General features: G+C 39.2%; 1 protein-coding gene across 1 annotated transcript in view; it reads left to right on the top strand.

Moving 5' to 3' along the window:
• The first annotated feature begins 812 nt into the window (after window positions 1-812).
• The window catches only part of PPP4R2 (protein phosphatase 4 regulatory subunit 2), a 50,920-nt gene continuing 24,702 nt past the window's right edge, over window positions 813-27,030 (top strand). The window contains exons 1-2 of the mRNA XM_019984684.2: window positions 813-1,085; window positions 2,037-2,118. Of these exons, the coding sequence (XP_019840243.1) occupies window positions 1,052-1,085; window positions 2,037-2,118 (116 nt within the window). The 5' untranslated portion in view covers window positions 813-1,051. The remainder of the gene's footprint in view (window positions 1,086-2,036; window positions 2,119-27,030) is intronic.

The raw sequence follows: 27,030 nt of genomic DNA, 5'->3' as shown, positions 1-27,030 counted from the left end.
TAGTCTATGTCTCTATGCCTCAGCTATCCCATTTGTGAGATGTCAGGGCTGGGAGAGGACTTCTGAGGTCTCCGCCCTAACTTCCTGGGCGCTTATGTAATGTAATCAAAACCATAATGATAATAAAAACAGCAGCCACATGAACTTGAGTGCTTATGTTCTAGGCACCACATGTGCTCAATGGTTTATCGTCGCAGTTTCACCAACTTCCATTTTGTGGATGAGAAAACAGAAGCTATGTGAGTTTAAGCAACTAGGTCACACAAGTAGTAGTAATAAATAGTTGCGTTGGACTTTAAATTCAGTTGGTTCCACTGCTTAAACTTCTCATGCTTTTGCTGCGTTTACTCCTTTTCTAAGCTGGGCCATTGAGGTGCTTTGGGTTCAGGCAGGGAGTTAATTTTGCCACGATTACTAGCGATATTGAGTGTTGTTTTTTTTTTTTTTAATGCGTGTTCTGTGTGTATACAGTCTCAATTAGTTTTCACAGCAACCGTAATGAGTGGTTCATACTACTCCCATCATTGTACAGACGGGGAAAGGGAGGCTCAGAGGGACTGATTAAATAGCTCAAGGTCACACAGCTAGCCAACAGCAGGGATCCACAGTCAAACTGTTTGCGCCGCCCCGCCGCCTAGACCACTCCGCCTCCAGCTTGGTGCAGGCAGCTCCGGCCAACCCAAGGGATAGGCGGGGCGGCCCTACCGGGTCTGGGGGCTGGCCGCGGCCGCACGCCTCCGCCGCGCACGCGCTCTCGGGCTCCGGGTCCGGACGCGCCGCGGGCGCGAGGACGGCGGAGAGGAGCGTGCGCGCGGTGACGTGCCGGGCGCCATGTTGGAGGGCTGGTGGTAGCGGCTCGGGGAGGTGCTCGCTCTCTCGGTCTCGCTCTCTCGCTCGCTTCCCCCAGCTCCCTTCGGTGCCCCCCCCGAATCGCCTGCGTGCCGGAGTGTGTGCGAGGGAGGGGGAGGGCGTCGGGGGGGTGGGGGGAGGCCTTCCGGTCCCCGGGAGACCCGCGGAAGGAGGCGGAGGCTGCGAGGGACTCCGGGAAGCCATGGACGTCGAGAGGCTGCAGGAGGCGCTGAAAGGTGGGGGTAGCTGCCCCCTCTCCCTTCCTCCTCACCCTCCGTGGCCGCCTCTCCGTTCCCTTCTGGGCGAGTGACTCCGCGGGGCCAGGCTGGGGGGAGGGCGCGCTTCCCCGGCTCCCATCCCCCTCCCCCTTTCCCGGGGGCGGGGAGCCCCGTGGGCAGCTCCCTCCCGCCCCGCTCTGGGCTTTGTGTCGGCCGCCGGCGTCTGGGCTGGGGGAGGGGAGTCGGGAAGCTCTCGAGGGGGCCCCGGTCCCTCTCCCACTCCCCGTGAACGTTTCGTGGGCCCGCAAACCCCTCGCAGGCAGGCTTCGTTCTCTGTCATCCCCTTTCTTGCACACCGGACTTCGAGGGGAGAGAAAAAGTGAAAGGTTTTAGGGCGGGGGTAGAGGGGGCGGCAGAGCAACTTTGAAGTGTCTCTGGAGGCCCTTTTTTCAAAGCTTCTGGAGTCATTTTCCACGCGCCCCAATTCTGAAGTGGTCGCCTTCCCAGCTCCGAACTGCTCGCCGTCCGAGCAACAGGCTTGAGAACTTAGAATACGTGATTGCAGCGTTTTGAGAATTAGACTTTGATACCAAGGATCATTGGTTGATGACTGCAAGAGGGAGCTGGTGTTTCATATAACGCAGATTTATCAACCTCACGTAAACAGTTTGGGGGGTGTTGGGATTTGGGGTTTGTATTTTAACAGGTCTTTGAGATGAATCCCCGGACTACATTAAGGATGGTTGGTGGAGAAGTGCCCCCTTTAGGAAGGGTCTCGTTATCTGTAAAGAGTGACATGTGAAGTTGGAGAGTCAGGTGGAATTTATTTGGGAGGCTTTTTAAATTAAAAAAAAATTAATTTCTTAATATGAGGAATGACTGGAGAGGAAAGTTTGTTTTTAAAGGGCATTGGAAATGGTTGGTGGACTTTGAAAAATACTAATAACTTTTGTTTCTTCCCTTATCTAGATTTTGAGAAGAGGGGGAAAAAAGAAGTTTGTCCGGTCCTGGATCAGTTTCTTTGTCATGTAGCCAAGACTGGAGAAACAATGTGAGTTGAGAACATGTAATCGTATTCATAAACCTGTGTGTCCTTAAGAATCGCTTAGGAAAGGGACAGAAGTGTATTTCATAAGCATTGACTAATCCATCTGTCTAAATTGTACAAGCCCCATATTTAAAGCATTTATTCAGTGTATATGCTTCATTCACTTCACACCATGCTCTGTAATGAATTTTTAAATTGTATTAAAATTTTTCTTTATGCTTTTGCACATTTAGAATGTATTAGTCTAGAACAGCCAGAAAAAGGAAAAATGCATGTTCCATTGTGACTCTCTTTGGCCATAACAAGCGGGCTTATTTCCAGAATTCTGTGGCTTTGATTCTATTTCAGATTCTTTTTTTTTTTTGGTGGTATTTTCTCATATTGTCCGGTATCCAGCCTTTTGTTGTCATTTATATATGTGGGTGCTGGAAGTGTCACTACTGTTTATTCTCCTGGGCACTCAGGGTGATTATCTGACAAATTCCAGATGCTACAGTCTTGACTGTCCTGTAAACTTTCTAGGATAGCTAACTTGTTAGCATATGCTCAGCATTTTATTAGGCTTGATTCCAAATGTTGTGAATCTGAAACTTACACTGTGAAGTTAAGACTGTTTTCAAAGGAACATTTATGAATCTAAGACTTGCACTGTGACGTTAAGATTGTTTTCAAAGGAACATATTGTTTGGTTGTGTCTAGTGTGTTTTGCAGTTGTTTTCATTCTTGGGCTGTTTATTTGTAGAGAGCAGTGCAGATTTGATGACTGGTTTGTAGTCTTGTCTTTGTGTAGGGGTAGGGAGCAGGAAGGGGAGAGGTTTTGGAAGGTGTAGTGTTAAAAAGTGGGGTTTTTAAAAATTCTTTTTGAGGCCTAATAAAAAGAGTGTAAGCTTCAGCAATTATGTAATGTATCCTTTGTTTGGCTTTATTAGCAAATGTTCATTTCTTACAAGATTTGCTTATAGTTGCAGCATAGTCTCCTGATAACTAGCCTGCTTTTAAAAGGGGCGGGGGGAACCTCTTTAATGGCCATGGCCAACAAACTGAAACTCCTTGGTGCTTATTAATATTACCAGTCACCTTAGGAATTTGATGCGTTCAATCTTAAGTTTATACTTACTGCCTTAAAAAAGTGGAACCCGTCAGAATTTTAAAAAAGTAATTTTTGCTTCTGAGTTATAGTCTCTCAGAACATCTTGATTTAAAAAAAAATTGATGCTGAATGACTAATTTGTATTAATTGTTAGTTGGTCCTAACTTATATCTCTATAATAGCAGGAGGAGAAGCGTTTTACTTCAGAGTTTTAATAAACAAGATTGTTTGGAGTTAAATACTTAAAACCTCTTTCTGGGTCTGTGGAGATTGCCTTCCCTTCTTGATACAGTGCATTGGCCGTAAATGTATAAATAGTTAAAAGTTTCTTCAAGGAAGCTTTTTAATATCCTGTTTGACTGGATCACCAAGTGGCTTGGGAAATTTAACCTGATTTTTCTGGACAATTATTTATCTAATAGAGGACTTTAGAAGATCATCAATTGTCCCATCCTTGTCTACACTCCTGCTCCCTCCCTCCCAATCTCTAGATCTTACTATTTTTGTCTTACTATTTTGTCTTACTATTATGTCTTACTACTACAGGTCTTACTATTTTTGTATTAAAATGACTGGTGGTGTTAGATTCTTTATGGATTTTGGAAGATATTTTTAAATTTATGATTCAGACAGTTTTTACATTTAGTTTTATTTAGCCTTTGGTTTTTTTAAGCAATTTGAGCATGCCTTAACTTTTGATATGGAAATTTGCAGTTTCCGTCATCATTTATGGTTAAACTGAGCTCTGTCTAACTTCTAAGATTGTAAATAGGAGAATGAAAATCTAAAGGATAGCAGTTCAGATCTTTCTGATGTTTTAGTATAGGTGGGTTTCTTAAGAATTCCTGGATTTCTTCCCCTCATTTCTGATTTTAGAAAATAAGTTTATTCAGTAATTTTTTTTTTTTTTAAACCCTTCATTTATTGAAAAGAACTTCATTTATTGAACTATGTATTTTGGTAAATTTTGACATCTGCACTCATGAAACTATCACTGTGCTCCAGGTGGAGACTATATAAACATTACTCCCTCTTGCCCTTTGTTACCTGTCTTCCATGTGTGTGTTCTCATCCCCTCAGGTAGATTAGTTAGCATGTTCTGAAATTGTATGTAAATGCAATCATACAGTGTGTTCTTTGCCTTTTAACATTTTTTTTTTTTTAATTGGAGGAGAATTGCTTTATGTCTGCCTTTTTTCACTCAGGGTAACTTAAGATGACTCCATGTCCAGAAATCAATAATTGATTCCTTTTTATTTTTGAGTAGCAGTCTTTACATGGATATCCTACAGATTTTGTTTCATTTACTTGTTGATGGACATTCGCATTATTTCCAGGTTTAAAAAAAAAAAAACCTATGAACATTTTTGTATGTGTGTTTGTATTCATTCTTTTCTCTTGGATAGCAACCCGTCCATGAGTGGAATGGTTGGGTCATATGGTATGTGTATGTTTAACTTTAGAAACTGCCAAACTGTTTCCTAGAGTGATTGTACCAGTTTACTTTTCCACTAGCAGTATGGGAGTTCAGATCAGTTTCTCCACATCCTTTCCAACACTTACTATGATCAGTCTTACTCATGTCAGGTATTCTAATAGGTACCTATGGCATAGGAATTGTAATTTGTATTTGCCTAATTACTAATGATGTTGAGCGTCTTTTCAAGTGTTTATTTACTGTTTGTGTATCTTTAGTAAGTTGATGCTTCACATCTTCGCCCATTTCAAAATGGAGTTCTTTGATTTCTTACTGGATTTTGAGAGTTCTTTATATATGGATACAAATTCTTTATCTAATGTGGTTTGCAAATACTCGACTGTGTGGGTTATCTTTATTCTCTTAACAGTGTATTTGAAAGTGAAATTTTAAATTTAATTCCATTTTGATTTTTAAAAATTTCCTCTCTTGAAGGATTCTTACTGCATTATTTGTTGTGATCATTTGTTCTTCTATGCTTTCTAGTTTAGTCATTGTTTCCTGAAGTAGTTTTTTCTGTTCTGGATCTTTGCTGTATTCTATTGCTTCATTTTCTGAGTTTCTCTGACTGACTTGCATCATTTTTCTCATGTTTTTAGCTCCTTTTGAAATAGTTTAAGGTTTTTGATCAAGTCTTTCTAGCTCTGCTTCACTGTCTTAAGGGATGTTATTCTGCTCCTTATTCTCCTTTTCTCTTAACAACAGTTTCATATCTGATTTGACCTTGATATTTTCTGTCTTGCATTTTTATATAAAAGTAGTTTTCCTGAACTTTTGAGTAGGAGTCATGGTTCAGAGTAGCTGTTGTAACTTCCCAGAGCTCTCATTGTTTTTGTGAAGTGTTAGAGCATGGAGCTTGCTTTCTGAAATTTCTAGGTTTTGTTTTGCTTTTATTTGGAGCTTCTGTTTCCTTTATCTTGTCTCTTTCTCTTGTGTGTGGGGTCTCCTCTGGATGGGAGGTCTGGTGGGTCACTTTCAAGAGCTCATGGGAACAAGACTTTGTCGCTTTCAGCTCTTGTTGGAGGTTTTTCTGTTCATTTATTTATTTATTTTTAAAATTTTATTTTATTTTTAAACTTTACATAATTGTATTAGTTTTGCCAAATATCAAAATGAATCCGCCACAGGTATACATGTGTTCCCCATCCTGAACCCTCCTCCCTCCTCCCTCCCCATACCATCCCTCTGGGTCGTCCCAGTGCACTAGCCCCAAGCATCCAGTATCGTGCATCGAACCTGGACTGGCAACTCCTTTCTTACATGATATTTTACATGTTTCAATGTCATTCTCCCAAATCTTCCCACCCTCTCCCTCTCCCACAGAGTCCATAAGACTGTTCTATACATCAGTGTCTCTTTTGCTGTCTCGTACACCGGGTTATTGTAACCATCTTTCTAAATTCCATATATATGCGTTAGTATACTGTATTGGTGTTTTTCCTTCTGGCTTACTTCACTCTGTATTGGAGTAATACATATCTCAGTTTCAGCTGTTCTCAGATTGACCTGCCATGATTTCTTGTGAACAACTGTTGGCTATTTTGTGTTTCTCCTATTTGTAGCCCTTTCAGATACACTATGACTTCTGTTTCCTCGTGTACAGATTCTTATAATGTTCAGGTCATCTGACCGTGAGTTTTTCCTCATTAACTTATTTTGGGGGGATTGTGAGATAACCTTATTCAGGTAGATAAATGTTTTTGCTTATTGGTTTTGGGTTTTGCTGTCTACTTAACATCTGACATAAGGGGTTTTGGAGAGATGAAAAATTCTAGCACCTCTGCCATCCTTTTAGAATTACGCTATTTAGGAGAACTTTGTAAGTCAGTCCCTGTTAAGTTAGTTTCTTCATCTGTAAGATGGGGATAATGATAGTACTGCATAGCATGAGTACATCATACATGGAAAACTTAGAAAACCACACACTGCTTGGTAAAGTGTTAACATTATTTATTTACTCAATAAATAGTAGTTGTTAATTGTGTTGATACTGCTTATATTGAGTCTGCTTTTTTCCCTCCTTGCAGTTTCAAGCACTTTGTGTTTATTAATTTTGACATATCACTAAGAAAATCACAGTTAAGTTACTTTAAAGTAGTAGTAATCAACAACTGAGATGTGCATCATTATAAATAAAATCTCCTTAAGTCCGTGAAGCTGCTAAATCCTTCTCTGGCTTTCTTTAGGAGGGAATTTTGTCTGGCATAGTGTTGGATACTTGGAATGTTATTTCTAAAATGTCAGTTTCACATACTACCTTTGGGATTTTTGCCACATCCTAGCATCTGTATAATTATTTATTTTTAGGTTAGGTTACTTTTTTCTTTAGATTTTTTTTTTAAGATGTAAAAATACTACAGATAGAGATTAAGCCCTCATTTTGCCCCTCCCCAGAAGTATAATCATTATGTTAATTTCTTCCTATTAATCTAATGAGAAATAAAGTCTGAAACCAGTGGTTTGCTGAATTAGTTACATCTTTCTGCATCTTTTTAAAATCTATGAATAATAAAGTGTTGATTAGTATTGATTACCCATGTGCCATCTAAATTCCTGTCATGTATGTGCCATTATCACAGCGGTACACAGAGTAAGCACAGTAGATTTTCAGTAAATAAAGTTAAGTGTGGATGTCCTTTTGCATTTAAATATTTTAGTAACTGCAGTGATTAAGATGGGAACATGAAGAAAATTATAGTTTTTTTACTTTGTTTCATCACATCGAACCTGCAAACCCAGTATGTCGTGTACACTGCACAGTGTCTACTGCGTGAGGCCCTAGAAGCTAGATGTGTCAACTTTGTTTTCTGACTGGAATTAACTTCAACTCTTCAATCATTTGGGTGTACAAATGAGTTCATATTTTCCATGTTTAGTCCAAATTTTTACTAGTAGTTGGCTAGTCCCCTAATTTCATGAGAGTTAGCATGTGGTAATGTCATTCTTGAAAGGAGCATGGCTTGATTCTGAATTTAGGTTAGCAGCGTGTCTGTGTGAATTAGGACTGATCATTTGTGAACCTATTTCTGCACTTGAAAAATGGGGTTTATACCATGTCGTTGCCTCAGATATTGTGAGGATGTGAATAAATGAAAATATGTAACTATAGATAGTAAAATTGGGGAAAGAATAAAAACTACAGTTGTCTATGTGTTGAGCTTAAATAAGAGAGCATTTGGTTCATGAAACAAGTCTGAGGTACTTAATCTTGTGGAAAGAGCTGGTTTGAGAGTGAGGACAGCGACAGACAGGCCTGGGTTTGAATTCCCAGCTCTACCACTTAGTCTGTCACCAAGGCAGGCCGACTGACTACTTGATGCCTTATTTCCTTATAGTAAATATAGATAATGAAGTAAATCTACCTCACGGGATGTTGTGGTGATTCACTGGGTTTATACTTTGTAAGTGTTTAACTTGGTCCCTAGTGGACAGTGACAGCCCTCTCCTCCCTTCCACTACTGTTTTAGTTTCCAACAAGTTACGTACCATGAGCCACACTTCTTTCAGACATTGAATGAGGAGCTTAGAAGGGGTGATTTCCAAGCTTCCTTCCATTTCAGAAGCCTTGTAGGAGTTTATATTATGGCAGTAGTTAGCGGGGTGGTATTGCAGTAACAGTGATTAAGGGTGGGGCATAATCATAGTGGTTGCTGTTAAATGTCTGCCAGTGGTGAAGATGTTAACTGCTGGGGGTATGTTGCATAGGTCAGTAGTTTGGAGACAATTAAAAAAAAAATGAGGATCACTTGTCTGTACTTGGATGAGAGACACCAGCCAGTGTTCTCACTAGCTCATGAGAGCCACAAAGGGGTTCCCATGATGTCTGTCTTGGAGGCACTTACAAGTTGCCTTTTATCTGCATCCAGAGATCTTCTTTGTGCCTGCCAGTGAGCGTGAATTCGTAATGCTTATGGATTGTTGGGAAGCCTGTCACCAACTTCACGTGGTTTCAAAACATCATCTTAGTAAGAACATAAGGAATTTATGGTCCAGTAAGAAGATAAGGAATTTATGATTCACAGCCTGCAATAATTTCCCTCTGTTTTGTGGACTATTGGTCTTTTACCTTTTTGATATGGGAGTTTATTGGGGTGGAAGGGTGAGTGAGTGTTCGTGTTTGTGTCTGCCTTCCTAAATCAGTTTTCAGTATTAATAGCAGAAAAATTTAAGTCACTTAGCAAAACAGTGTAGACAGTTGAAGAGGAGACTGTCACCTGTTATTTAATTTAGTACTTATGCCTGTGAAAGCTTTATATTTTAAAATACTTGGTGAACGTGAGAACTGTTAGGTCTTCATTTTTGCTAGGCCTTCAGATGTCTTCAGTTGCTCATTTTTGTTTTCTTTGGTTTCACCCATTTTATGTATGCTATTTATATAAAAAGCAGTCCTTTTTATGTATCAGGGTGTCTGGGTTTGACAGTCCTTATAACCACCCTCCTAACTCTGTTCCTATCAAAATAGATTGAATATGACTGAGAACATACGCCATTGATTGTAAAGTGTATAAGAGCTAATTTAAGTCTCAATTAGTAAAAAAAAAAAAAATAATAATAAAAAATATATAAATAATAGTAATAATGTGCCATATAGTAAATAACATGTCATATGTGGTAGTTCAAGTAGGGCTTTTTTACAAAGTACCAGTTTGACTTTGTGGCGAGGTGGCGGGGTGGATAGCTTTATTGAGACAATCTACTGTAGAGTAAAAGACAAACTTGGAGCTGTTTATGTCAAGGTATCTCTGTTGTCTCTGTGCTTACATCTCCTTGACTCGAGGTTAGCAGGCTGTTCTGGTTTCATTATAAGCTGTTTCAGTGACCGTGATGGAGTAAATTAGTCACCTAAGCCCTCTTTTGCTCTGTTCCCCAGCTGAAAAGATGATTAATAACACTTAGGTCACAGCGTTTTTATGAAATACCAGGCATTCAACAACCACCAGGTCCAGTACCAAAATAAGGAACAATTGGGGCTTCCCTTGTAGCTCAGTTGATAAAGAATCTGCCTACAATGCAGGAGATCCAGGTTCGATTCCTGAGTTGGGACGATCCTCTGGAGAGAGAAATGGCAACCCACTCCAGTATTCTTGCCTGGAGAATCACATGGACTGCAGCCTGCCAGGCTCCTCTGCCCATGGGGTTGCAAGAGTTGGACACGACTTAGCGACTAAACCAAGCATTCAACAAATCATAGATTGTTTATATACTGTGATATAAAAAATAGAAATGAATAGTAAAAATGACAGTTACTTAATACTAGTTTTGATACCTGCAAGTTTTTGTAGCTTACTGAAATGAAATCCTAGGAATGAAAACATACTGACTGGTAATATGATCTCAGTTCTCTAATCTCATCAAGCTTCTTTATACTTGTGACTGAGCTGACTGGCTTGTCAGAATTTGGCTTCAGCTATTATATTTTTTCCTTCCTATAGCCAAGTCTGACTTAGACTGTCTCAGATGTGCATACCTGTACTTGTACTATCTCCTTATTTGCCTGAGCTACCTGCAGGAGGTGAGGCCTTTTTAGTATTTTGACTCTTTTAAGTCTGATTCTGCTAATGTTATTTTTTGTTGTATGTGGTGCTGGTTAGTACTTCTACCTAGTTAGAGTCTTTGATTTTGAGGTGGTGAGTCAGAAATCTTGGGACTAGAATTTTCACATAAGAACTTCTATTTCAGGTTTTGGGTTTTTGTTTTTGTTTTTTTTCCTTCCTTAAAGGTGTACCTTTAATGAACATTTATTTTGTGCCAGACACTGTCAGATGTTTAAAGTGCTTGCCCTAATTTAATCTTCACTATTACTCTCTGAAGTAGGTATCTCCTTTTTAAAATAAGGGTACCAAGGGTCGCAGAACTTAATAGTTTTGATGGTGCAGCTGGTGAGTGACAGAATTGGGTTTTAAACTCAAGGCATTCTGATTTCAGACGGTAAAGAATTTGCCTGCAACATGTGAGAACTGGGTTTGATCTCTGGGTTGGGAAGATCCCCTGGAGGAGAGCATGGCAACCCACTCCCAGTAGTCTTGCCTGGAGAATCCCCATGGACAGAGGAATCTGGTGGCTTACAGTCCATGGGGTCTCAAAGAGTCAGACACAACTGAGGGACTAAGCACAGCACAGCAGATTCTGACTTCAGATTCTCCCATAACCTGTACTTTGTACCACTTGGCACTTGTTCAGCAATCTTCTCACATCTGAGAATCCTTACAAAACTACTTAGAATTTGAAGCTTCACATTTGGTAGGAATCTGTTATCACTGTTATTTTTGTAATTTCTGAGGCTTTTATGCTGTTTACCCAAGCCAGACCCTGCATACCTGTCCAGCCCCCCTTCCTTGTGCTGTATTGTGATATCATCACCTAAGGCACTGACACTACAGATAGTTTCCTGGGGAAGGGGGTTGTGGCACGTATGGGGAAGGTGGTGGTGGAGGTTTGGTCATAAGTTGTGTCCAACTCTTAGAACCTTAGGGACTAGAGGCTTCTCTGTCTGTGGGATTTCTCAGGCAAGAATACTGAAGTGGGTTGCCATTTCCTTCTCCAAGAAAAACTATTAGGGGATATTGATTGAAAGAGTTAGTAAGGTAGGTGACTTGATGTACCCTAACATTTGTAATTTTGATCATTTTCCAGTGATGTCAAATGCTGAAACTTTTCAGTAATTGTAATTTTGCAGAGGTATAAATTGGAAGCATATAGGTAGTGAGACTGTTGTACTTTTAGCTGGAATGTATACGCCTCTTTAATATATGCATCTTGAATTTGTTATTCTCAATCACCCAAAAATCTTACCTTTGTGATATTGGGAGGTAGGTGATACTATTTACAGGTGGTGAAATGAGAAAGTACATACTATACAAGGATTTGAAGTTTGATTTAAGAGGTTTTATGCTTCCTTGGTAGCTCAGCTGGTAAAGAATCCACCTGCAATGCAGGAGACCCTGGTTTGATTCCTGTGTTGGGAAGATCCGCTGGAAAAGGGATAGGCTAGCCACTCCAGTATTCTTGGGCTTCCCTGGTGGCTCAGCTGGTAGAGAATCCACCTGGGAGATTTGGGTTTGACCCCTGGGTTGGGAAGATACCCTGGAGAAGGGACTGGCTACAGACTCCAGTATTCTGGCCTGGAGAATTCCATCCACTGTATAGTCCGTGGGGTCACAAAGTGTTAGATACGACTGAGCAATTTTCACTTTCACTTTTTTCAAGAGGTTTTACAAGTGTATCTGTAATTTTTGCACTATTGTGTATTGTTGGGAAGGAGGGTGAGATAGCTTTTTGTTAACAACAAAATATTTCACTCAGAATTGTTTGTACTAAAGTGAATTTAGTATTTCTGGAGATGGTTTTATTCTGGTCTTATTTTAAGGGTACTGTCCATGAGGATTCTAAGGTAACTTTTGAGATTTTGGTCTTTTTTTCTCCAAGTGGTTCTTTAACTGGAGACTGGTCCATCTTTTCTAGGGCCTTTGCACATTAGAATATTTCTGCAAAGAGTAATATTGAAGTGGGTAGAATATGGCCTGGTTTTCTGTTATCACCTGTGAAGACTGTTGGTAAACTCTGGGTTTTCCTGTTAATAGGCTGTTGTAAGATAATTTTGTCCTAACTGTTCATATTGGAGGGTTCCTGGGTATACCTTGTTACCTTGTCATCCACTTTTCTGATAAGTGTGGTTGCTGGCATTTGGTTTTGCCATCTTAGTTGCTCTAGCATTTGGCAGAAGTGAATGCCACAACTAGAATTTGGCCACTTTATTAATCTTTTTTCTTGTTTGGATTGGGCCACTTTAAAAAATTCCAAAATGTTAGGTGAGTATATGGACAAGTGGTAAATATTAATACTTGCAGAACTTTCAGTGTTTCTAAAAAGACTGAAAGTTCTACAAGTATCTTAAATCTGGGGAATATCACATATATGCTTTTCAATTTTATATCTCCATATTGGTTAACAAGTTTGGTTAGAATAACTGCATTCTGAATTTAATGGATCATTAATTTAATTATTGTATCTGTAATAAGTTAGATTAAAATCATGTGCAAAGATTATGGAAATTAATACTCCTTTGGAGAAGCCTGTCTAGTTTTAAAAGCTTTTTATTTTAAAAATGCTCACAGGAATAAAGAGAAATCAAACTATACTGTTAACCTATTTTGTGTATATTCTTAATAGATTTTTTAAATGCATGTATGTGTAAAGGTTCTTTTAAACGTGATACCAAATTCTGCAGTTTGGTTTTTGTAACTTGCTGTATTTATATATCTTTTATCAAAACACATCACTGATTTTTTTGGGGTCGCGTGTATTCAATTCTTTGACTATTTAGCGTCTTTTTTGATGGTCTTAAAGGGTTGTTTACAGTTAAAACAATTCAAACGATGCTTAAGTGAGCATAATTATGTTGGCACAGATGCAAAAATGGGGTTTATGGGTTGGAATTTATGTGCATTATTGTCTTGATAGATAATGCCAACTGGCCTTCAAAAACATTTTTTTTTTTCATTCAAATCCCAAAGAAGGGCAATGCCAAAGAATGTTCAAACTACCGCATAATTGCACTCATTTCACATGCTAGTAAAGTAATGCTCAAAATTCTCCAAGCCAGGTTTCCATAGTACATGAACTGTGAACTTCCAAATGTTCAAGCTGGATTTAGAAAAAGCAGAGGAACCAGAGATCAAATTGCCAACATCTGTTGGATCATAGAAAAAGCAAGAGAATACCAGAAAAACATCTATTTCTGCTTTATTGATTACACCAAAGCCTTTGACTGTATAGCAAACTGTGGAAAATTCTTAAAAAAGATGGGAATACCAAACCACCTGACCTGCCTCCTGAGAAATCTGTATGCAGGTGAAGAAGCAACAGTTAGAACTGGACATGGAACAACAGATTGGTTCCAAATTGGGAAAGGAGTATGTCAAGGCTGTATATTGTCCCCCTGCTTATTTAACTTATATGCAGAGTACATCATGAGAAATGCTGAGTTGGATGAAGCACAAGCTGGAGTCAAGATTGCTGGAAGAAATACCAATAACTTCACATACGCAGATGACACCACCCTTGTGGCAGAAAGCAAAGAAGAACTAAAGAGCCTCTTGATAAAAGTGAAAGTGGAGAGTGAAAAAGTTGGCTTAAAGCTAAACATTCAGGAAACGAAGATTGTGGCATCTGGTCCCATCACTTGGTGGCAAATAGATGGGGAAACAATGGAAACAGTGAGAGGCTTTATTTTTGGGGGCTCCAAAATCACTGCAGTTGGTGACTGCAGCCATGAAATTAAAAGATGCTTGTTCCTTGGAAGAAAAGCTGTGACCAACCTAGACAGCATATTAAAAAGCAGAGACATTACTTTGCCAACAAAGGTCCATCTAGTCAAGGCTGTGGTTTTTCCAGTAGTCATGTATGGATGTGAGAGTTAGATTGTAAAGAAAGCTGAGTGCTTTCTTTACATTAAGCTGAAAGCATAAATTCTTTTGAAGCGTGGTGTTGGAGAAGACTCTTGAGAGTCCCTTGGACTGCAAGGAGATCCAACCAGTCCAACCTAAAGGAAATCGGTCCTGACTATATTGGAAGGACTGATGCTGAAGTTGAAACTCCAATACTTTGGCCACCTGATGCAAAGAACTGACTCATTTGAAAAGGCCCTGATGCTGGGAAAGATCGAAGGAAGGAGAAGGTAACGACAGAGGATGAGATGGTTGGATGACATCACCGGCTCTGTGGACATGAGTTTGGGTAAACTTCCGGAGTTGGTGATGGACAGGGAGGCCTGGCGTGCTACAATCCATGGGGTCGCAAAGAGTCGGACATGACTACACGACTAAGCGACTGAACAGAACTGTATACAAACAGTATATCAAAGTTACCTGTCCAGTGTCAGCACTGAGCATTATTAGACTATTAAGTCTGAAAATCTGATAGATGAAAAATGTTACCTCATTTTAATGTGCTTTCTTTTCTTTTACTCCAGGGTATTTGCATTTGTTTATTGCTTTTTGTTGTTTTCCGTTTCCCTCATTTATTAAACTATGATTTGTCCCTTTGTTTTCAGTCTTTTTGCTAGATTTTTATTTTTAAAATAATAGAGTAGCTTGATAAAGTTGCTTTTAAATAAGGTATGCTTCTATTGTATTAGGAATAATTTGAGTTTAAAATAGTCTCATGATGGTCTAAACTGTATAGGAAAAGGTGGTCTTTGTTGTAATGGGTAGATGGAATTGTTATTTCTGGCATGTATCTGTCTTTTTTTCTCCCATTCCCGAGACAGGTAGTCATATTTATCAGTAAAAGAAACTTCAAATACAAAGGTATATGTTTAATTTTTATGACTGTATTTGAAATTTTGTTATGGTAAATCCAGCCCCGCCCCCCGCCCCCCCCCCCCACCCCTCCATGTGGCCCTTGTTTACTTATTTGTAAATAATCCTAAACAACAAGTTAGAAAAAGCTACATTCTGCCCTTGCTGCTGCTGCTTTAAGTCACTTCAGCCGTGTCCGACTCTGTGCGACCCCATAGACGGCAGCCCACCAGGCTCCCCCGTCCCTGGGATTCTCCAGGCAAGAACACTGGAGTGGGTTGCCATTTCCTTCTCCAATGCATGAAAATGAAGAGTGAAAGTGAAGTCACTCAGTTGTGTCCGACTCTTAGTGACCCCATGGACTGCAGCCCACCAGGCTCCTCCACCCATGGGATTTTCCAGGCAAGAGTACTGGAGTGGGGTGCCATTGCCTTTTCCCATTCTGCCCTTAGGTTGACTGAATACTGAGAACATGCTGTGAACCTCAAAATGTCATGAAGTCCTAGTCAAGCAGAAGAAGTGAAAATACTCCCCACCCCAAAACGGACATATCTTAAAGATTGTTTCCTACTATCTTAAAATTAGTTTTGAATAAATACATACTTTTATTTAAATGTAAGTAAAATACTTAACAGTGTTTAAGGAAAAATAATTGAAGATGTGTGAGAATTTTGAGATGTGGGATTTATCTCCAAGTTTGCATTTAATGATGTAATTTACTTCACTTTCCTTTTCAATACTTCATAACTGTTCTCAGCCAGGGATAACAACATCTGGAGACATTTCTGGTTGTTATAAATGGAGGGTGCAGCTGGCATCAGGATACAGTGAGTGCCAGGAATGCTCCAGGGCATGGGATAACACCCACAGCAAAGGGTTATCAAACCCAAAATATCAGTAGTGCTGAGGTTGAAAGATTTTGCTTCATAGGAAAAAGCATACATTAAGCTTTAAAAAGTCTTTGATAGTTTTGTTTTGTGACCTGTGAAATAAAAATATTGATATGTATAACCAAGGCTTCTTAGTTTTATCTTTTAGGATTCTGTTGATACTTGAGAAACTTAGTCTAATTTTGAGAAGTATACTTATCAAGATTTGATAGTTTAATTATAAAGTGTTCTCTTCCCTGATTTTCAGTTAAAGTCCAAAATGCTTTGCCTTTTATCTAATCAAATATTGTCTAGAAATCTTTCTCCTTGCTGGTTATACTCACAGCAGTCTTGACATTATATTTGTTGGGGAGGTTTTCCCACCAAGCAATTCTGAGTCTCCTACGATTCAGTTGTTACATGTTGTACTCAGAGTTAGCGTCAGATCTCACATGTTAAGGGCTTAGCCCCACAGTGCTGCCTCCCACCACCACCACCTGCAGACCAGTCACAACTCCAGGTTGTTAAACCTGTGTTTATGAACAACAGGCTCAAAATCAGAGGTTCTATAACCCCTTCCTCGGATTCTGTTAATTAGCTAGAGTGGCTCACAGAACTTAGGAAAACTGTTTACTATCTAGGTTACTGGTTTATTAATATTACACAGGATATTAAAGGTTATGAATGAATAGCCAAATGAAGAGATACCTGCGGTGAGGTCCAGAAAGGTTCTGAGCAGAAGATGAGATGCCTGTGGAGGTTGGGGTGCACCACCTTCCCAGCATGTGGATACATTACTGTTCACCAATCCAGACCAAGATTCACCAGTTCGGCTCTCTGAACCCCATAGATTACAGGTGTTTATTTTTTGGAGAAGGCAGTGGCACCCCACTCCAGTACTCTTGCTTGGAAAATCCCACGGACAGAGTTGCCTATTAGGCTGCAGTCCACGGGGTCACTAAGAGTTGGACACGACTGAGCAACTTCACTTTGACTTTTGACTTTGATGCATTGGAGAAGGAAATGGCAACCCACTCCAGTGTTCTTGCCTGGAGAATCCCAGGGATGGGGGAGCCTGGTGGGCTGCCGTCTATGGGGTTGCACAGAGTCGGACACGACTGAAGCGACTTAGCATAGCATTGAGGTTTTATCAACTGGGCATGATTGATGATTAATTCCACTTTTAGCCCCTCTCCAGAGAATGACAGTGGGAAGTGGGACTGAAAGCTTCAAGCTTCTGACTCGATGTTTCTGGTGACCAGTCTCCATCTAGGAACCTACCAAGAGTCAGAGTCACCTCATGAGAATAAAAGACTTATCACCCAGGAAATTCCAAAGAATTTAGTAGCTCTGTGTGAGGAACTGGGGCCAGAGACTAAATATTAGAACAAAAGATTCTCCTTAGAACCTTTATTTTCAAGGGTTTTAGGAGCTCTTAGGATCTAGGAGCAGAGACCAGTATGCATATTTCTTATTACTTCACAAATACACCATTAACTAGCTTCATTGGACCATTCTTCCATGTGTAGGGAAGAGAAAGAACCTTTAATTTCTCACTTTGTGGATGGAGTAACAACTTGGTATCTTAATTAATTGCTCTGTATGTACCTAGTCTATATGTACCCATGAACTCTGCTGACTGGTAGCGTGGCTGCTGTGTGTATCTCACAGAGTCACGGGCCACTACACAACCGGCCGGTACACCAGTGGAACATTAGTGAAGACAGTGTTGACCACTTCTCTCCCTCCAAAGGAGTTAGCTGCCCTAGCCACCCTTGCTTACTGTCTTTGAAACGGAAGGATTAAATTGAGCCTGAGACAGGTGAGAGAGAGAGAGTGGCTGTTTCTGTCATTTTTCAGATTTAACTGTGTGTTTAAGTGGAAGCATTCTTCATTACACATGGTTTTCACAGTCTGACAAGGTCATAGAAATTGGAAGTACAAATTAGAGAGGTTACCAAAACTGTGCATTTTAATGTAATTATTAATAATACTTCATTAAATATGATACACATGGTAAGCTGGGCAGAACACCAGGTGTACAGATGGAGACCAGGACTGTTCTAACTAGGGTATATGGTCACTCTCTTCTGAAGTTTCATTTGAAGCCTCCCTTGTATAGTATTACTAGTTTGTATCATTCTTTCTTAAACTTTCATCCTGTTCAATGGATACTTTTTGTCTTTGAAATTGTTTTCTTGATCTGAGTTCTATTTACCTTCCCAGTCTTGTCTCTTGCCAGGGTATATAACTTTGCCAAGTGATTTGCAGTTCACTGAGTATGCAGTGCTCTGTTTTGCTAGCATTGCATTGTAACATCTTTCTGTCATCATCTTGCCTCTGACATTTTCTTTAAGACTGTTCAGCCAGCTCCATTCAAGTGCATATGAATCTACTGAAAAGCTGTCTTGGATCTCCTTTTCTCCATAGAAACTACCATATTTCTGACATTCATCGATCAGATTTTCTATTTGTTTCTGTTTGTGGTTCTGTAGGCTTTGATGGGGCTGAAATTGCCTTGCTCAAAATGTGGTGCAGTGTAGGAGCTGGATTAAATATGTGACCACCAGGGAAGTCCCTCATTTAATGTTTTGCTCACTACTATTATCTGTATTTGCCAGTATCAGCTACGTTAACTTCATCTTTAAAGTTAGGACTAGGGGAAGCTTATAAATGTAGTTCCTTAAGAGAGTAATTTTTTTCAGTTGACCCTTAAGTCAGCATATGCTATAAGCATATGCTATAAGCTTAAGACAGAAGAATTCAACCAAAAATAATTACCATGTTTGATACACATTTCTATTTTTAAATTTTGGAGAGGTGAAAACTTTGGGGTCAAATAATACTAGCTTCATAATGTATGAAGTGCTGAAGAGATTAATTAGATTAGGTGGGAATAAAATTGAAATTGCTTCAAGTTTTTGCTTTTTTAATTTTTTCTGCTATGTATCAACATATAAATTCCAGATAGTCCTCAAAATTTTGACATAATTATAAATCTAAAAAAATAAAGGTTTAATCCTAGAATCTCTTTGCTACCTAGAAAGACATCTTAAAATTAAACTTCTGTAAATATTTCTCATCAGCATGTTTTTCCCCACATTTTAAATATCTCAGAAATTGATTCTTTCACACATCAGTAGTATCCTAGATTTCTTAAAATTTTCTTAAAATGATAGAGTCTTACAGTTGCTCCTGATTTATATCTGAATAATACAGTGTCGTTAGCTTTTTGAAGGTTTAGAAAACATAAGTGTTTTGGACCAGTAGTACAGACAGTTTGGAAGAATTATTTTGAAAGAAAGGCTTCTAAGTTTAGTGTTAGTAGATTGATTTAAGTGTTGGCATGTTTCAAGTAAGAAAAGGTTTTAAACATTTTAAGAGTAAGTTGCTATTTTATTTGGTTGGTAGTCTTTAAAGTTCAGGTTGGTATGAGGATTTGTGGATAAAATTATTTGCGATTGTTTTTAAAACATTCATAATTGAACTGTTATAAAAACCTTCAAATTATAGAAACACATAAATGGAATGAAGTTTTCCAAATGTGCTGATTTGGAAATTATTTGGTGTTAGTGTGAGGCATGGTTTTGAGAAATGCGGCCAAATATTTAAAATGTGGTGTGTTTTTTTTTTTTTTATTATTATAAAAGTAGGGAAGTGTACCTTATTTAAAACAATTTGAACATTGTAGTCTTTGATAAAAGAAGTGAAAAGTCACCCTCATTCTATGCCTCTAAATACACTTACTATTTATATGCTCTCAGTAAAACAAAAAAGAAGGAATTTAATAAGTAGTTTCCAAAAAAAGAAAAAGTCATCAGAAAAAACTAAAGTGTACATGAGCAGACCTTTGTATTCTGAGGAATTCAAATTAAAATTTTCAGGCATACTTGAAAAAGAAATGCCAGTAGCCCTTTACAAATATAATTGGATCAACATTGCTTTTTAGTTTTCAGTCTGAATGTTTTTATTTCTGAATTCCCAGAATGAGTTTCACCATTCATCATTTAATTTTTCTTAATTTGTGATTTCACTGACTGTAAGCAATTATACTTTTTATATTTTTAAAAGGTGAAAAGTTCACATTGAAAAAAAGCTTTGTAGATATGTTTGGTTGACATGTATGATCTTTGGTCTTTCAAATTCATAAATACATTTATAAATTCAGATTTAATTTCTTATGTAGGGGAATCAAGCTTCAGAGCATTTATATATTTTGAAGTCCTACAATATTTATACTGGAAAAAGAGAAAATTCACCAAACTGTAGTCGGTGTTGAAGTTATAATAAAGAAGAAAATAGCTATAAAATGATGTGTCATAAGGAGAGTATCACTGTGTATAAGACATGCCAGATCTTTGACATTCTGGAGTTACACACAAATTAAAAACCCAAATTCTCTGAATCCTTTGGGTATTCTGCTAGACTGAATGTTCAAATGGCTCATTTGGGAAAGCACAAGCAGGCTTATATTAATTTACTAGCATCACACCATTTAAATAATAAAATGTTAAATAAACTTGTAATTTGAAAATTTGGAAGAGGCTTTTTTCCACAGCTTAGATTTCTGCTTAAAACTGGAGTATTAAAGATTTAATTTTGAAGGAATCTTCAGCATTTTGAAAGCATCAGATTTATTTTAAACTTTTTGCTTGGCAGCAACACAGAGTGATTTTGTTTTATGTAAGCCCAAAAGGAAACGAGAAGAGAAGGAGAGATTTATTGGAAGAATATTGAGGTAGTGCTTGGAATCAAAGCTTAAGCTATATCTCCAAGCCAGTGTGATAGATAGGGTGCTTCAGGGTATCAGCACTAGAAGTTGCTGGACACTTTTTTTTTTAGTTTCCAGCCAAAGCGGTGATTTAGTTCTAATAAATTCCTGTTCCTCCCTGTTTTACTTTCCTGGACTAGAACATACAGTTGGCCTACCCCAGGATAAATTCTCTTTTAGAAAGGGATCAGGTGGTGTGGTCAGGGAAACAGCTGGAGGTCCATCCTTTTATTTGTATCTTGGTATATGCTGTATATGTACCCATTGGCATATGCTGTAACCAGTATATATGTATCTGAAGTACCCCCAAATTCATCATACAGGTGAAGTGTATGACTAATATTATCTCACTGTTGTGAGGTTATAACTCACTTATTTGTCAGCAGGAAATTCCTGACTTTTAAGGATTTAGTTAGAGTTTGCACTAACCCCTATTCTGTTATTGAGAAATTCAACATTCTTAACAACCTATCTGAATTGCAGGAATGCATAATTATGCTTTAAAGCCGTAGCTTTTGCTAAGCTAAGTTGGTGTCAAAGTGTTTTTATGATAAAGACAGTTCCCTCCCAAAAGAGAAATTGGGTTACATGTTTCTTAGCTTCCTAAGATTCCTAACCGGATCTTGTAAGGACATAAAACTAGAGATCATGGTCTGAGGCAAAATATAATAGTTACTTTAAGGGAGCAATAAATGTTTTGGGAGCAGTAGAGTCAGAGGTTGACTTCTGACAGGAGAATTAGCAATGGCTTCATGGTGTGAGACAGGCTTAGTCCAGCTTGAAGGAACAGTGAACGAAGGAGTAGTCAGGAAAAGTGCAGGGCTATGAAGGTAAATTTGGGATAGATTGGAGAAGGTGAAAGTCGTTCACTTTCAAGTCGTGTCTGACTCTTTGTAACACCATGGACTAAACAGTCCATGGAATTCTCTAGGCCAGAATACTGGAGTGGGTAGCCTTTCCCTTCTCCAGGGGCTGTTCCCAATGCAGGGATCGAACCCAGGTCTCCCACATTGCAGGTGGATTCTTTACCAGCCAAGCCACAAGGGAAGCCTAAGAATACTGGAGTGGGTAGCTTGTCCCTTCTCCAGCAGATCGTCCCAACCCAGGAATTGAACCAGAGTCTCCTGTATTGCAGGTGGATTCTTTACCAACTGAGCTATCAGGGAAGGCCATAGATCGGAGAGTGTCTTGCTATTACATAGAATTTTGCTTTTAGAAAGAGTTCACAAGTTACTGATGATTTGAGGGCAAGGGAGAGAGAGCTTTGCCTTGTGGAGCTAAAGTCTTAATTCAGGGAAGTTAGGGCAGTCACTTAGGAGGCTATTATAGGAATTTAAGCTAGAGGAAATGAGAACTTGAAATACACTTTCACTTTTGACTTTGATGCATTGGAGAAGGAAATGGCAACCCACTCCAGTGTTCTTGCCTGGAGAATCCCAGGGACGGGGTAGCCTGGTGGGCTGCCGTCTATGGGGTCGCACAGAGTCGGACACGACTGACGTGACTTAGCAGCAGCGGCAGTCTGTCTAATCTATGCTGTTAGCAGTGATTGTGTTACAGTGTAAATATCTTCTTCCTATAATTAAAATCTTTATGCCTCTTCCCTTTGATTACTGTTGGTCGCTCAGTCATGTCTGACTCTTTGCAACCCCGTGGCTGTAGCCTGCCAGGCTCTTCTGTCTTTGGGATTTTCCAGGCAAGAATACTGGCGTGGGTTGCTGTTTCCTCCTCCAGGGGATCTTCCCAACCCAGGGATTCAGCCCAGGTTTCCTGCATTACAGGCAGATCCTTTATTGTCTGAGCCACCAGGGAAGCCCAAGATAATTATAATGATATTTAAAATATATGTGATTATGTCTTTTCTTGTCCCCCAGTTTGTCCCCCCCCCCCCCCGCCACTGTAACTACTCACAGTTCTGTGGTAGATCACACTGTCTCATCTTAGTGCCTATGCCCATATTGTTTCCTCTCCCTGGAAGAAAGACCTTTCTCTTCCTTTTTGCTCATCTTTTAAGGGGTTGGAAAATTTTCCTTGACCCTGGGTTAGGTGTGTCTTCGTCCATTATGGTACTTCATGATTGCTTCTATTGTGTATTTGGTAATTTTACTATTTTTTGTTTATATTGTGAAGTCCCTGAAGGCAAGTACAGTTTTTTTTTTAAATAATTTTCCCTACTACAGTGTAGCTTAGAGATGTATATTTGCATAGGTTTTTGTGTGTGTTTGTTTGGTTTTGCTTATACTTTTCCTATTACTAGGTGTATTGACTTCTTAACAAGAGTATGGATTCTGAAGCCTAAATGCCTGCATTGAAATTTTGACTCTACTGCCTAACTAGCTATACAACCGTGGGCAGGTTGTTTAACCACTTTATTTCTTAGTTGCTTTATTGATAATAAAATGAGTGAAATAATACTACCTAACTCATGGGGTTGTTGTGAGGATTGAGTAGTACACAGTGCTTAGAACAGTGTCTGAATTAGTCGTTATGTGTTTGCTGCTATTATTATAATTACGCATTGAAGTTCATATATAATTCTCTGTTCCTATTGCTAAAACAGTTGCATATGTAATACTTCCCAAATCTGCTTGGAAAGTGGTATTTTTCTTCCTGATTTCTTTTTTTCCACTGTAGGTAGTTGTGAGTGTTATTTCAGAGTAGACTTCAGGGTATTTTTACCAAGTAATTATCGAGCAATTACTTTTTGCTTTATGTATTATTGGTACTTGTGATATATGCTGAACATATATGATATATGGTGAACAAATATGTGAGCAGATAGATACAACAACATTATGTATTATGTTATTGGATTGTAAGGGCAGTAGAGGAATAAGAAAAATGGCAAGGGAAACGAGAGTTTAAGGGTAGAGAGGCAGTTGTAATTTTAAATAAAGTGGTCAGAGTCAGCCTCATTTTGAAGGTGATATTTGAGCAAGACAGGAAGTTGGCCATGCATCTACTTAGTAGAAGAGCATTCCAGGCTGAGGACTTCTGTGCAAAGGCCCTTAAGAAGGAGTGTGTTCCGCCTTTTCACAGACTAACAAAGGAGGCCACTGACTGGAGTAGACTGATCAAGGAGAGGAGGTCAGAGGGGGCTGGGGTCAAATCATTTAAGGCAATGTGAGCCATGGTAAGGAGTTTTTATCCTTTACTCTGAGTGAAATCAGGAGCCAGTGTGGAGTTTTTTGAGTTGAGAAATGACATTGTCAGACTTAAGCATTAAGAGAATTTCATGAACGACAGTGCTGAAAATAGGTTTTAGGTAAAACCCAGGTGTCTCAGTGATAAAGAATCTGTCTGCTAATGCAGGAGACACAGGTTCGATGCCTGGGTCTGGAAGATCCCCTGAAGAAGGAAATGGCAGACCACTCCTGTATTCTTGCCTGGAAAATTCCATAGACAGAGGAGCCTGACTGGCTACTGTCCATGTGGTCACAAAGAGTCAGACACAGCTGAGCACTCACTGGCCACAAAGTAAGCTAAAAGCAGGGATTATTGAAGATAATATTTTTGAAGAGATGGATTAAGTCATAGCAGGAGGTTGTGAGAATTAGTCATACTTTTAATACATTTTGAAGGTAAAACTGGGAGGATTTTCTGAAGATACGGTGTGGTGTGTGAGGGAAAGAATGGAATCAAAAATGACTCCGGTTTGCCGAAAGGGTGGAATTTCTCACACCTGAAATGGGAAAGGCTTTGGGAGGAGCAATTTGTGGGAAAGACCAGAAGTTCACTTTTGGACTTGCTGAGTTCTCTTCTATTGTGTAGCAGGTGGTTGGACGTGTGAATGCATTAACAGATAGTATTTAAAATCTTCAGACAGGAGAAGATCACCAAGTGTAGACAGAAGTGATTAGCTGAGCTTTGGATCACTCCAGCATGGAGCAGTTTGTAAAACCAGAAAGGACCAATGAGTAGGGAAGATCAGCAAGTTAAAAGACAGTGGAGTGAAGTGAAGTGAAAGTCACTCAGTCGTGTCCGACTCTTTGCGACCCAGTGGATTATAGAGTTCACAGAATACTCCAGGCCAGAATACTGGAGTGGGTAGCCTTTCCCTTCTCCAGGGGATCTTCCCAACTCAGGGATTGAACCCAGGTCTCCTGCATTGCAAGTGAATTCTTTACCAGCTGGGCCATAAGGGAAGTCCTAAAAGACAGTATCAGGAAGTAATTAAGGAAGAATCGTCAACTGTGTGAAACACCCTAGATAGGCCAGTTAGGATGAGATGTGAGAAACGATTATTGGCTTTAGCATTATGGAGGTAGTTGATGACCTTGATAAGCACGGATTAGTTTTAGTGGTGTAGCCTGTCTGAAGTGGGTTTGAGGGATAATGGAAGGGAGACAACCCTTTCAAGGAGTTTCCTTCAAAGGAGAGCATATATATTTAAACATCTTCTAGTTCATCCAGAACTATTAAAAATGAAACCGGGTGATGTGTAAATGATGGAGGAGCTCGGAGGGTAAGTAGAGGAAGAAAAAAATTCTGAAGTGGGAGAAATGTTAATTTATTTGTATGGTAGTGGAAATGATCCATCAGAGATTAAAAAATTGTTGTGGTTGATTAAAAGGATTACGTAGGTGATGCTCTTGAGTAGGTGCACAAATGGAGAATCTGGTATGTAAATAGATGAGAGCATGGATACTTCTATTATAACAGGTGGGAATTCCAGGTGTGGGTGACCCTTCTAGTAGTAGGTGGATAAATGTGGGGGACTCAGGAAATTCAAGGGTGTTAAGTATGAGAGTGAAAGAGAACTCAGTGGGGGTTTGAGGAGAGAAAAGAAAGTGAAAGTGTAGTTGCCCAGTGGTGTCTGATTCTTTGCAATCCCATGGACTGTAGCCCGCCAGGCTCTTCTGTCCTTGGAATTCTCCATACAAGAATTCTGGACAGGATTGCCATTCTCTTCTCCAGGGGATCTTCCTAACACAGGGATCAATCCCTGGTCTCTCATTGCAGACACATTCTTTCCCATCTGACCCACTGGAGGAGATATGAAATAGTTACCTGGAAGTGTCTGGGAGTGAATAAACTAGGAAAATAAAATACTAATCTGATAGCATTAATATTGTACTTGAAATAAGCTAGTATGGTGATGCATTTTTCTTTCATCTTGTGTTAGTGCCCATGTGTGCCGCTGCATAGGCACAGATTTGGTGGGGTTTGCATTTTTTAAAGTTGATTTTGTGAGTACAGTGAAGCTAGAGAGGGGCTAGAGAATCAACTCTATGCTGGGGGGCAGGTGGCTAATGCTTAATGATTAACTATTATTTAATTTGATAAAGTGGTGAGGGACAGTAAAAAGGTGGTTAGATCAATGAATTGGAGGTCTTGTAGAGTCAGAATTTCCACAGTAAGTGCAATATATTTAAATATCTTCTAGTTCATCCAGAACTATTAAAAATGAAGCTGGGTGATGTGTAGTTTTTTTTTTTCCTATTTATATTTTTGTTAGCAAAAATACTGCATTTATTCATTTTCTAAAAGGAAATAATTTTGTGAATGGGTAAAGAAGGAATATTGGGTAAATTTTCTCCTTTCTGTAATAGAAGGAAATGGTTAAAGAGCCTCTAAAAGTGCTCTTAGGCTGGAGAGATTGCCTCTATTAAATATCTGTTATGTGAGAGTACGTAAGATAAGCCCAACTATCTTAGGATCTAACAGAAGCCTTTCTTGTTGCCTCAGTCCTGTCTTATACCTGGAAAGCCCTCTCCGTATCTCTACAGTATTGCTCAGATGTTTTCCACATCCAGAGTTTCTTGAGGATGAATAGCCATTGAGTGCTTAGTAGGAGTCAGCCACTTTGCTAAAATAAGCACTCTCCTTACACTAATGTAATGCTTACAGCAGTTCTGTGAAGTGAATAACTTACCTCCATTTTAGATACGGGAAACAAAAGGAGGCTAGAGTTACCGCTCCTGTGTCGCACAAATGAAAAAGTAGCTGAACTAAAATTTGAACCCAGATAAGCTTTCAGACTCTAGCACCAGCACTTTAATTTTTTTTTTTACCCTGTTGTTTTTACTTTCAGTGAAGTTTTAAATGCACTAGATTTAGGGAGTTTATTTAGTACAACAAAGGGAACAGAAAAATCTTCTATGTGCTTTTCCTTTATTTCCTATTCCATAGAGGTAACCACTTTAAAACCATTGCTTTTTTAGGAGGAGGGGTGTTGACCTACCTGTTTCTAAGTGACAGTTTTAGACGGTTACTTTTTTCTTTAAAATTTTAGAATAATTACTGATTTCACAATAATAACAGGATTTAGTTTCTTTTACCTGTTCCCTCTTACTCTGTTCATACCTACTTCTGACTTCCATTGCCCGATTTCTTTAGTATAAGTGTATTGAAATTAGCCCAGCGTTTGTTACATACGTTGTATTAGTGAACGCTGTGTTTTTCATTTA

The sequence above is a fragment of the Bos indicus genome, chromosome 22 (genome assembly GCF_029378745.1).
Source record: "Bos indicus isolate NIAB-ARS_2022 breed Sahiwal x Tharparkar chromosome 22, NIAB-ARS_B.indTharparkar_mat_pri_1.0, whole genome shotgun sequence".
Lineage (NCBI taxonomy): Eukaryota > Metazoa > Chordata > Mammalia > Artiodactyla > Bovidae > Bos > Bos indicus.
Note: the sequence above shows the minus strand (reverse complement) of the source record. Positions and strands in the feature narration are given on the sequence as shown.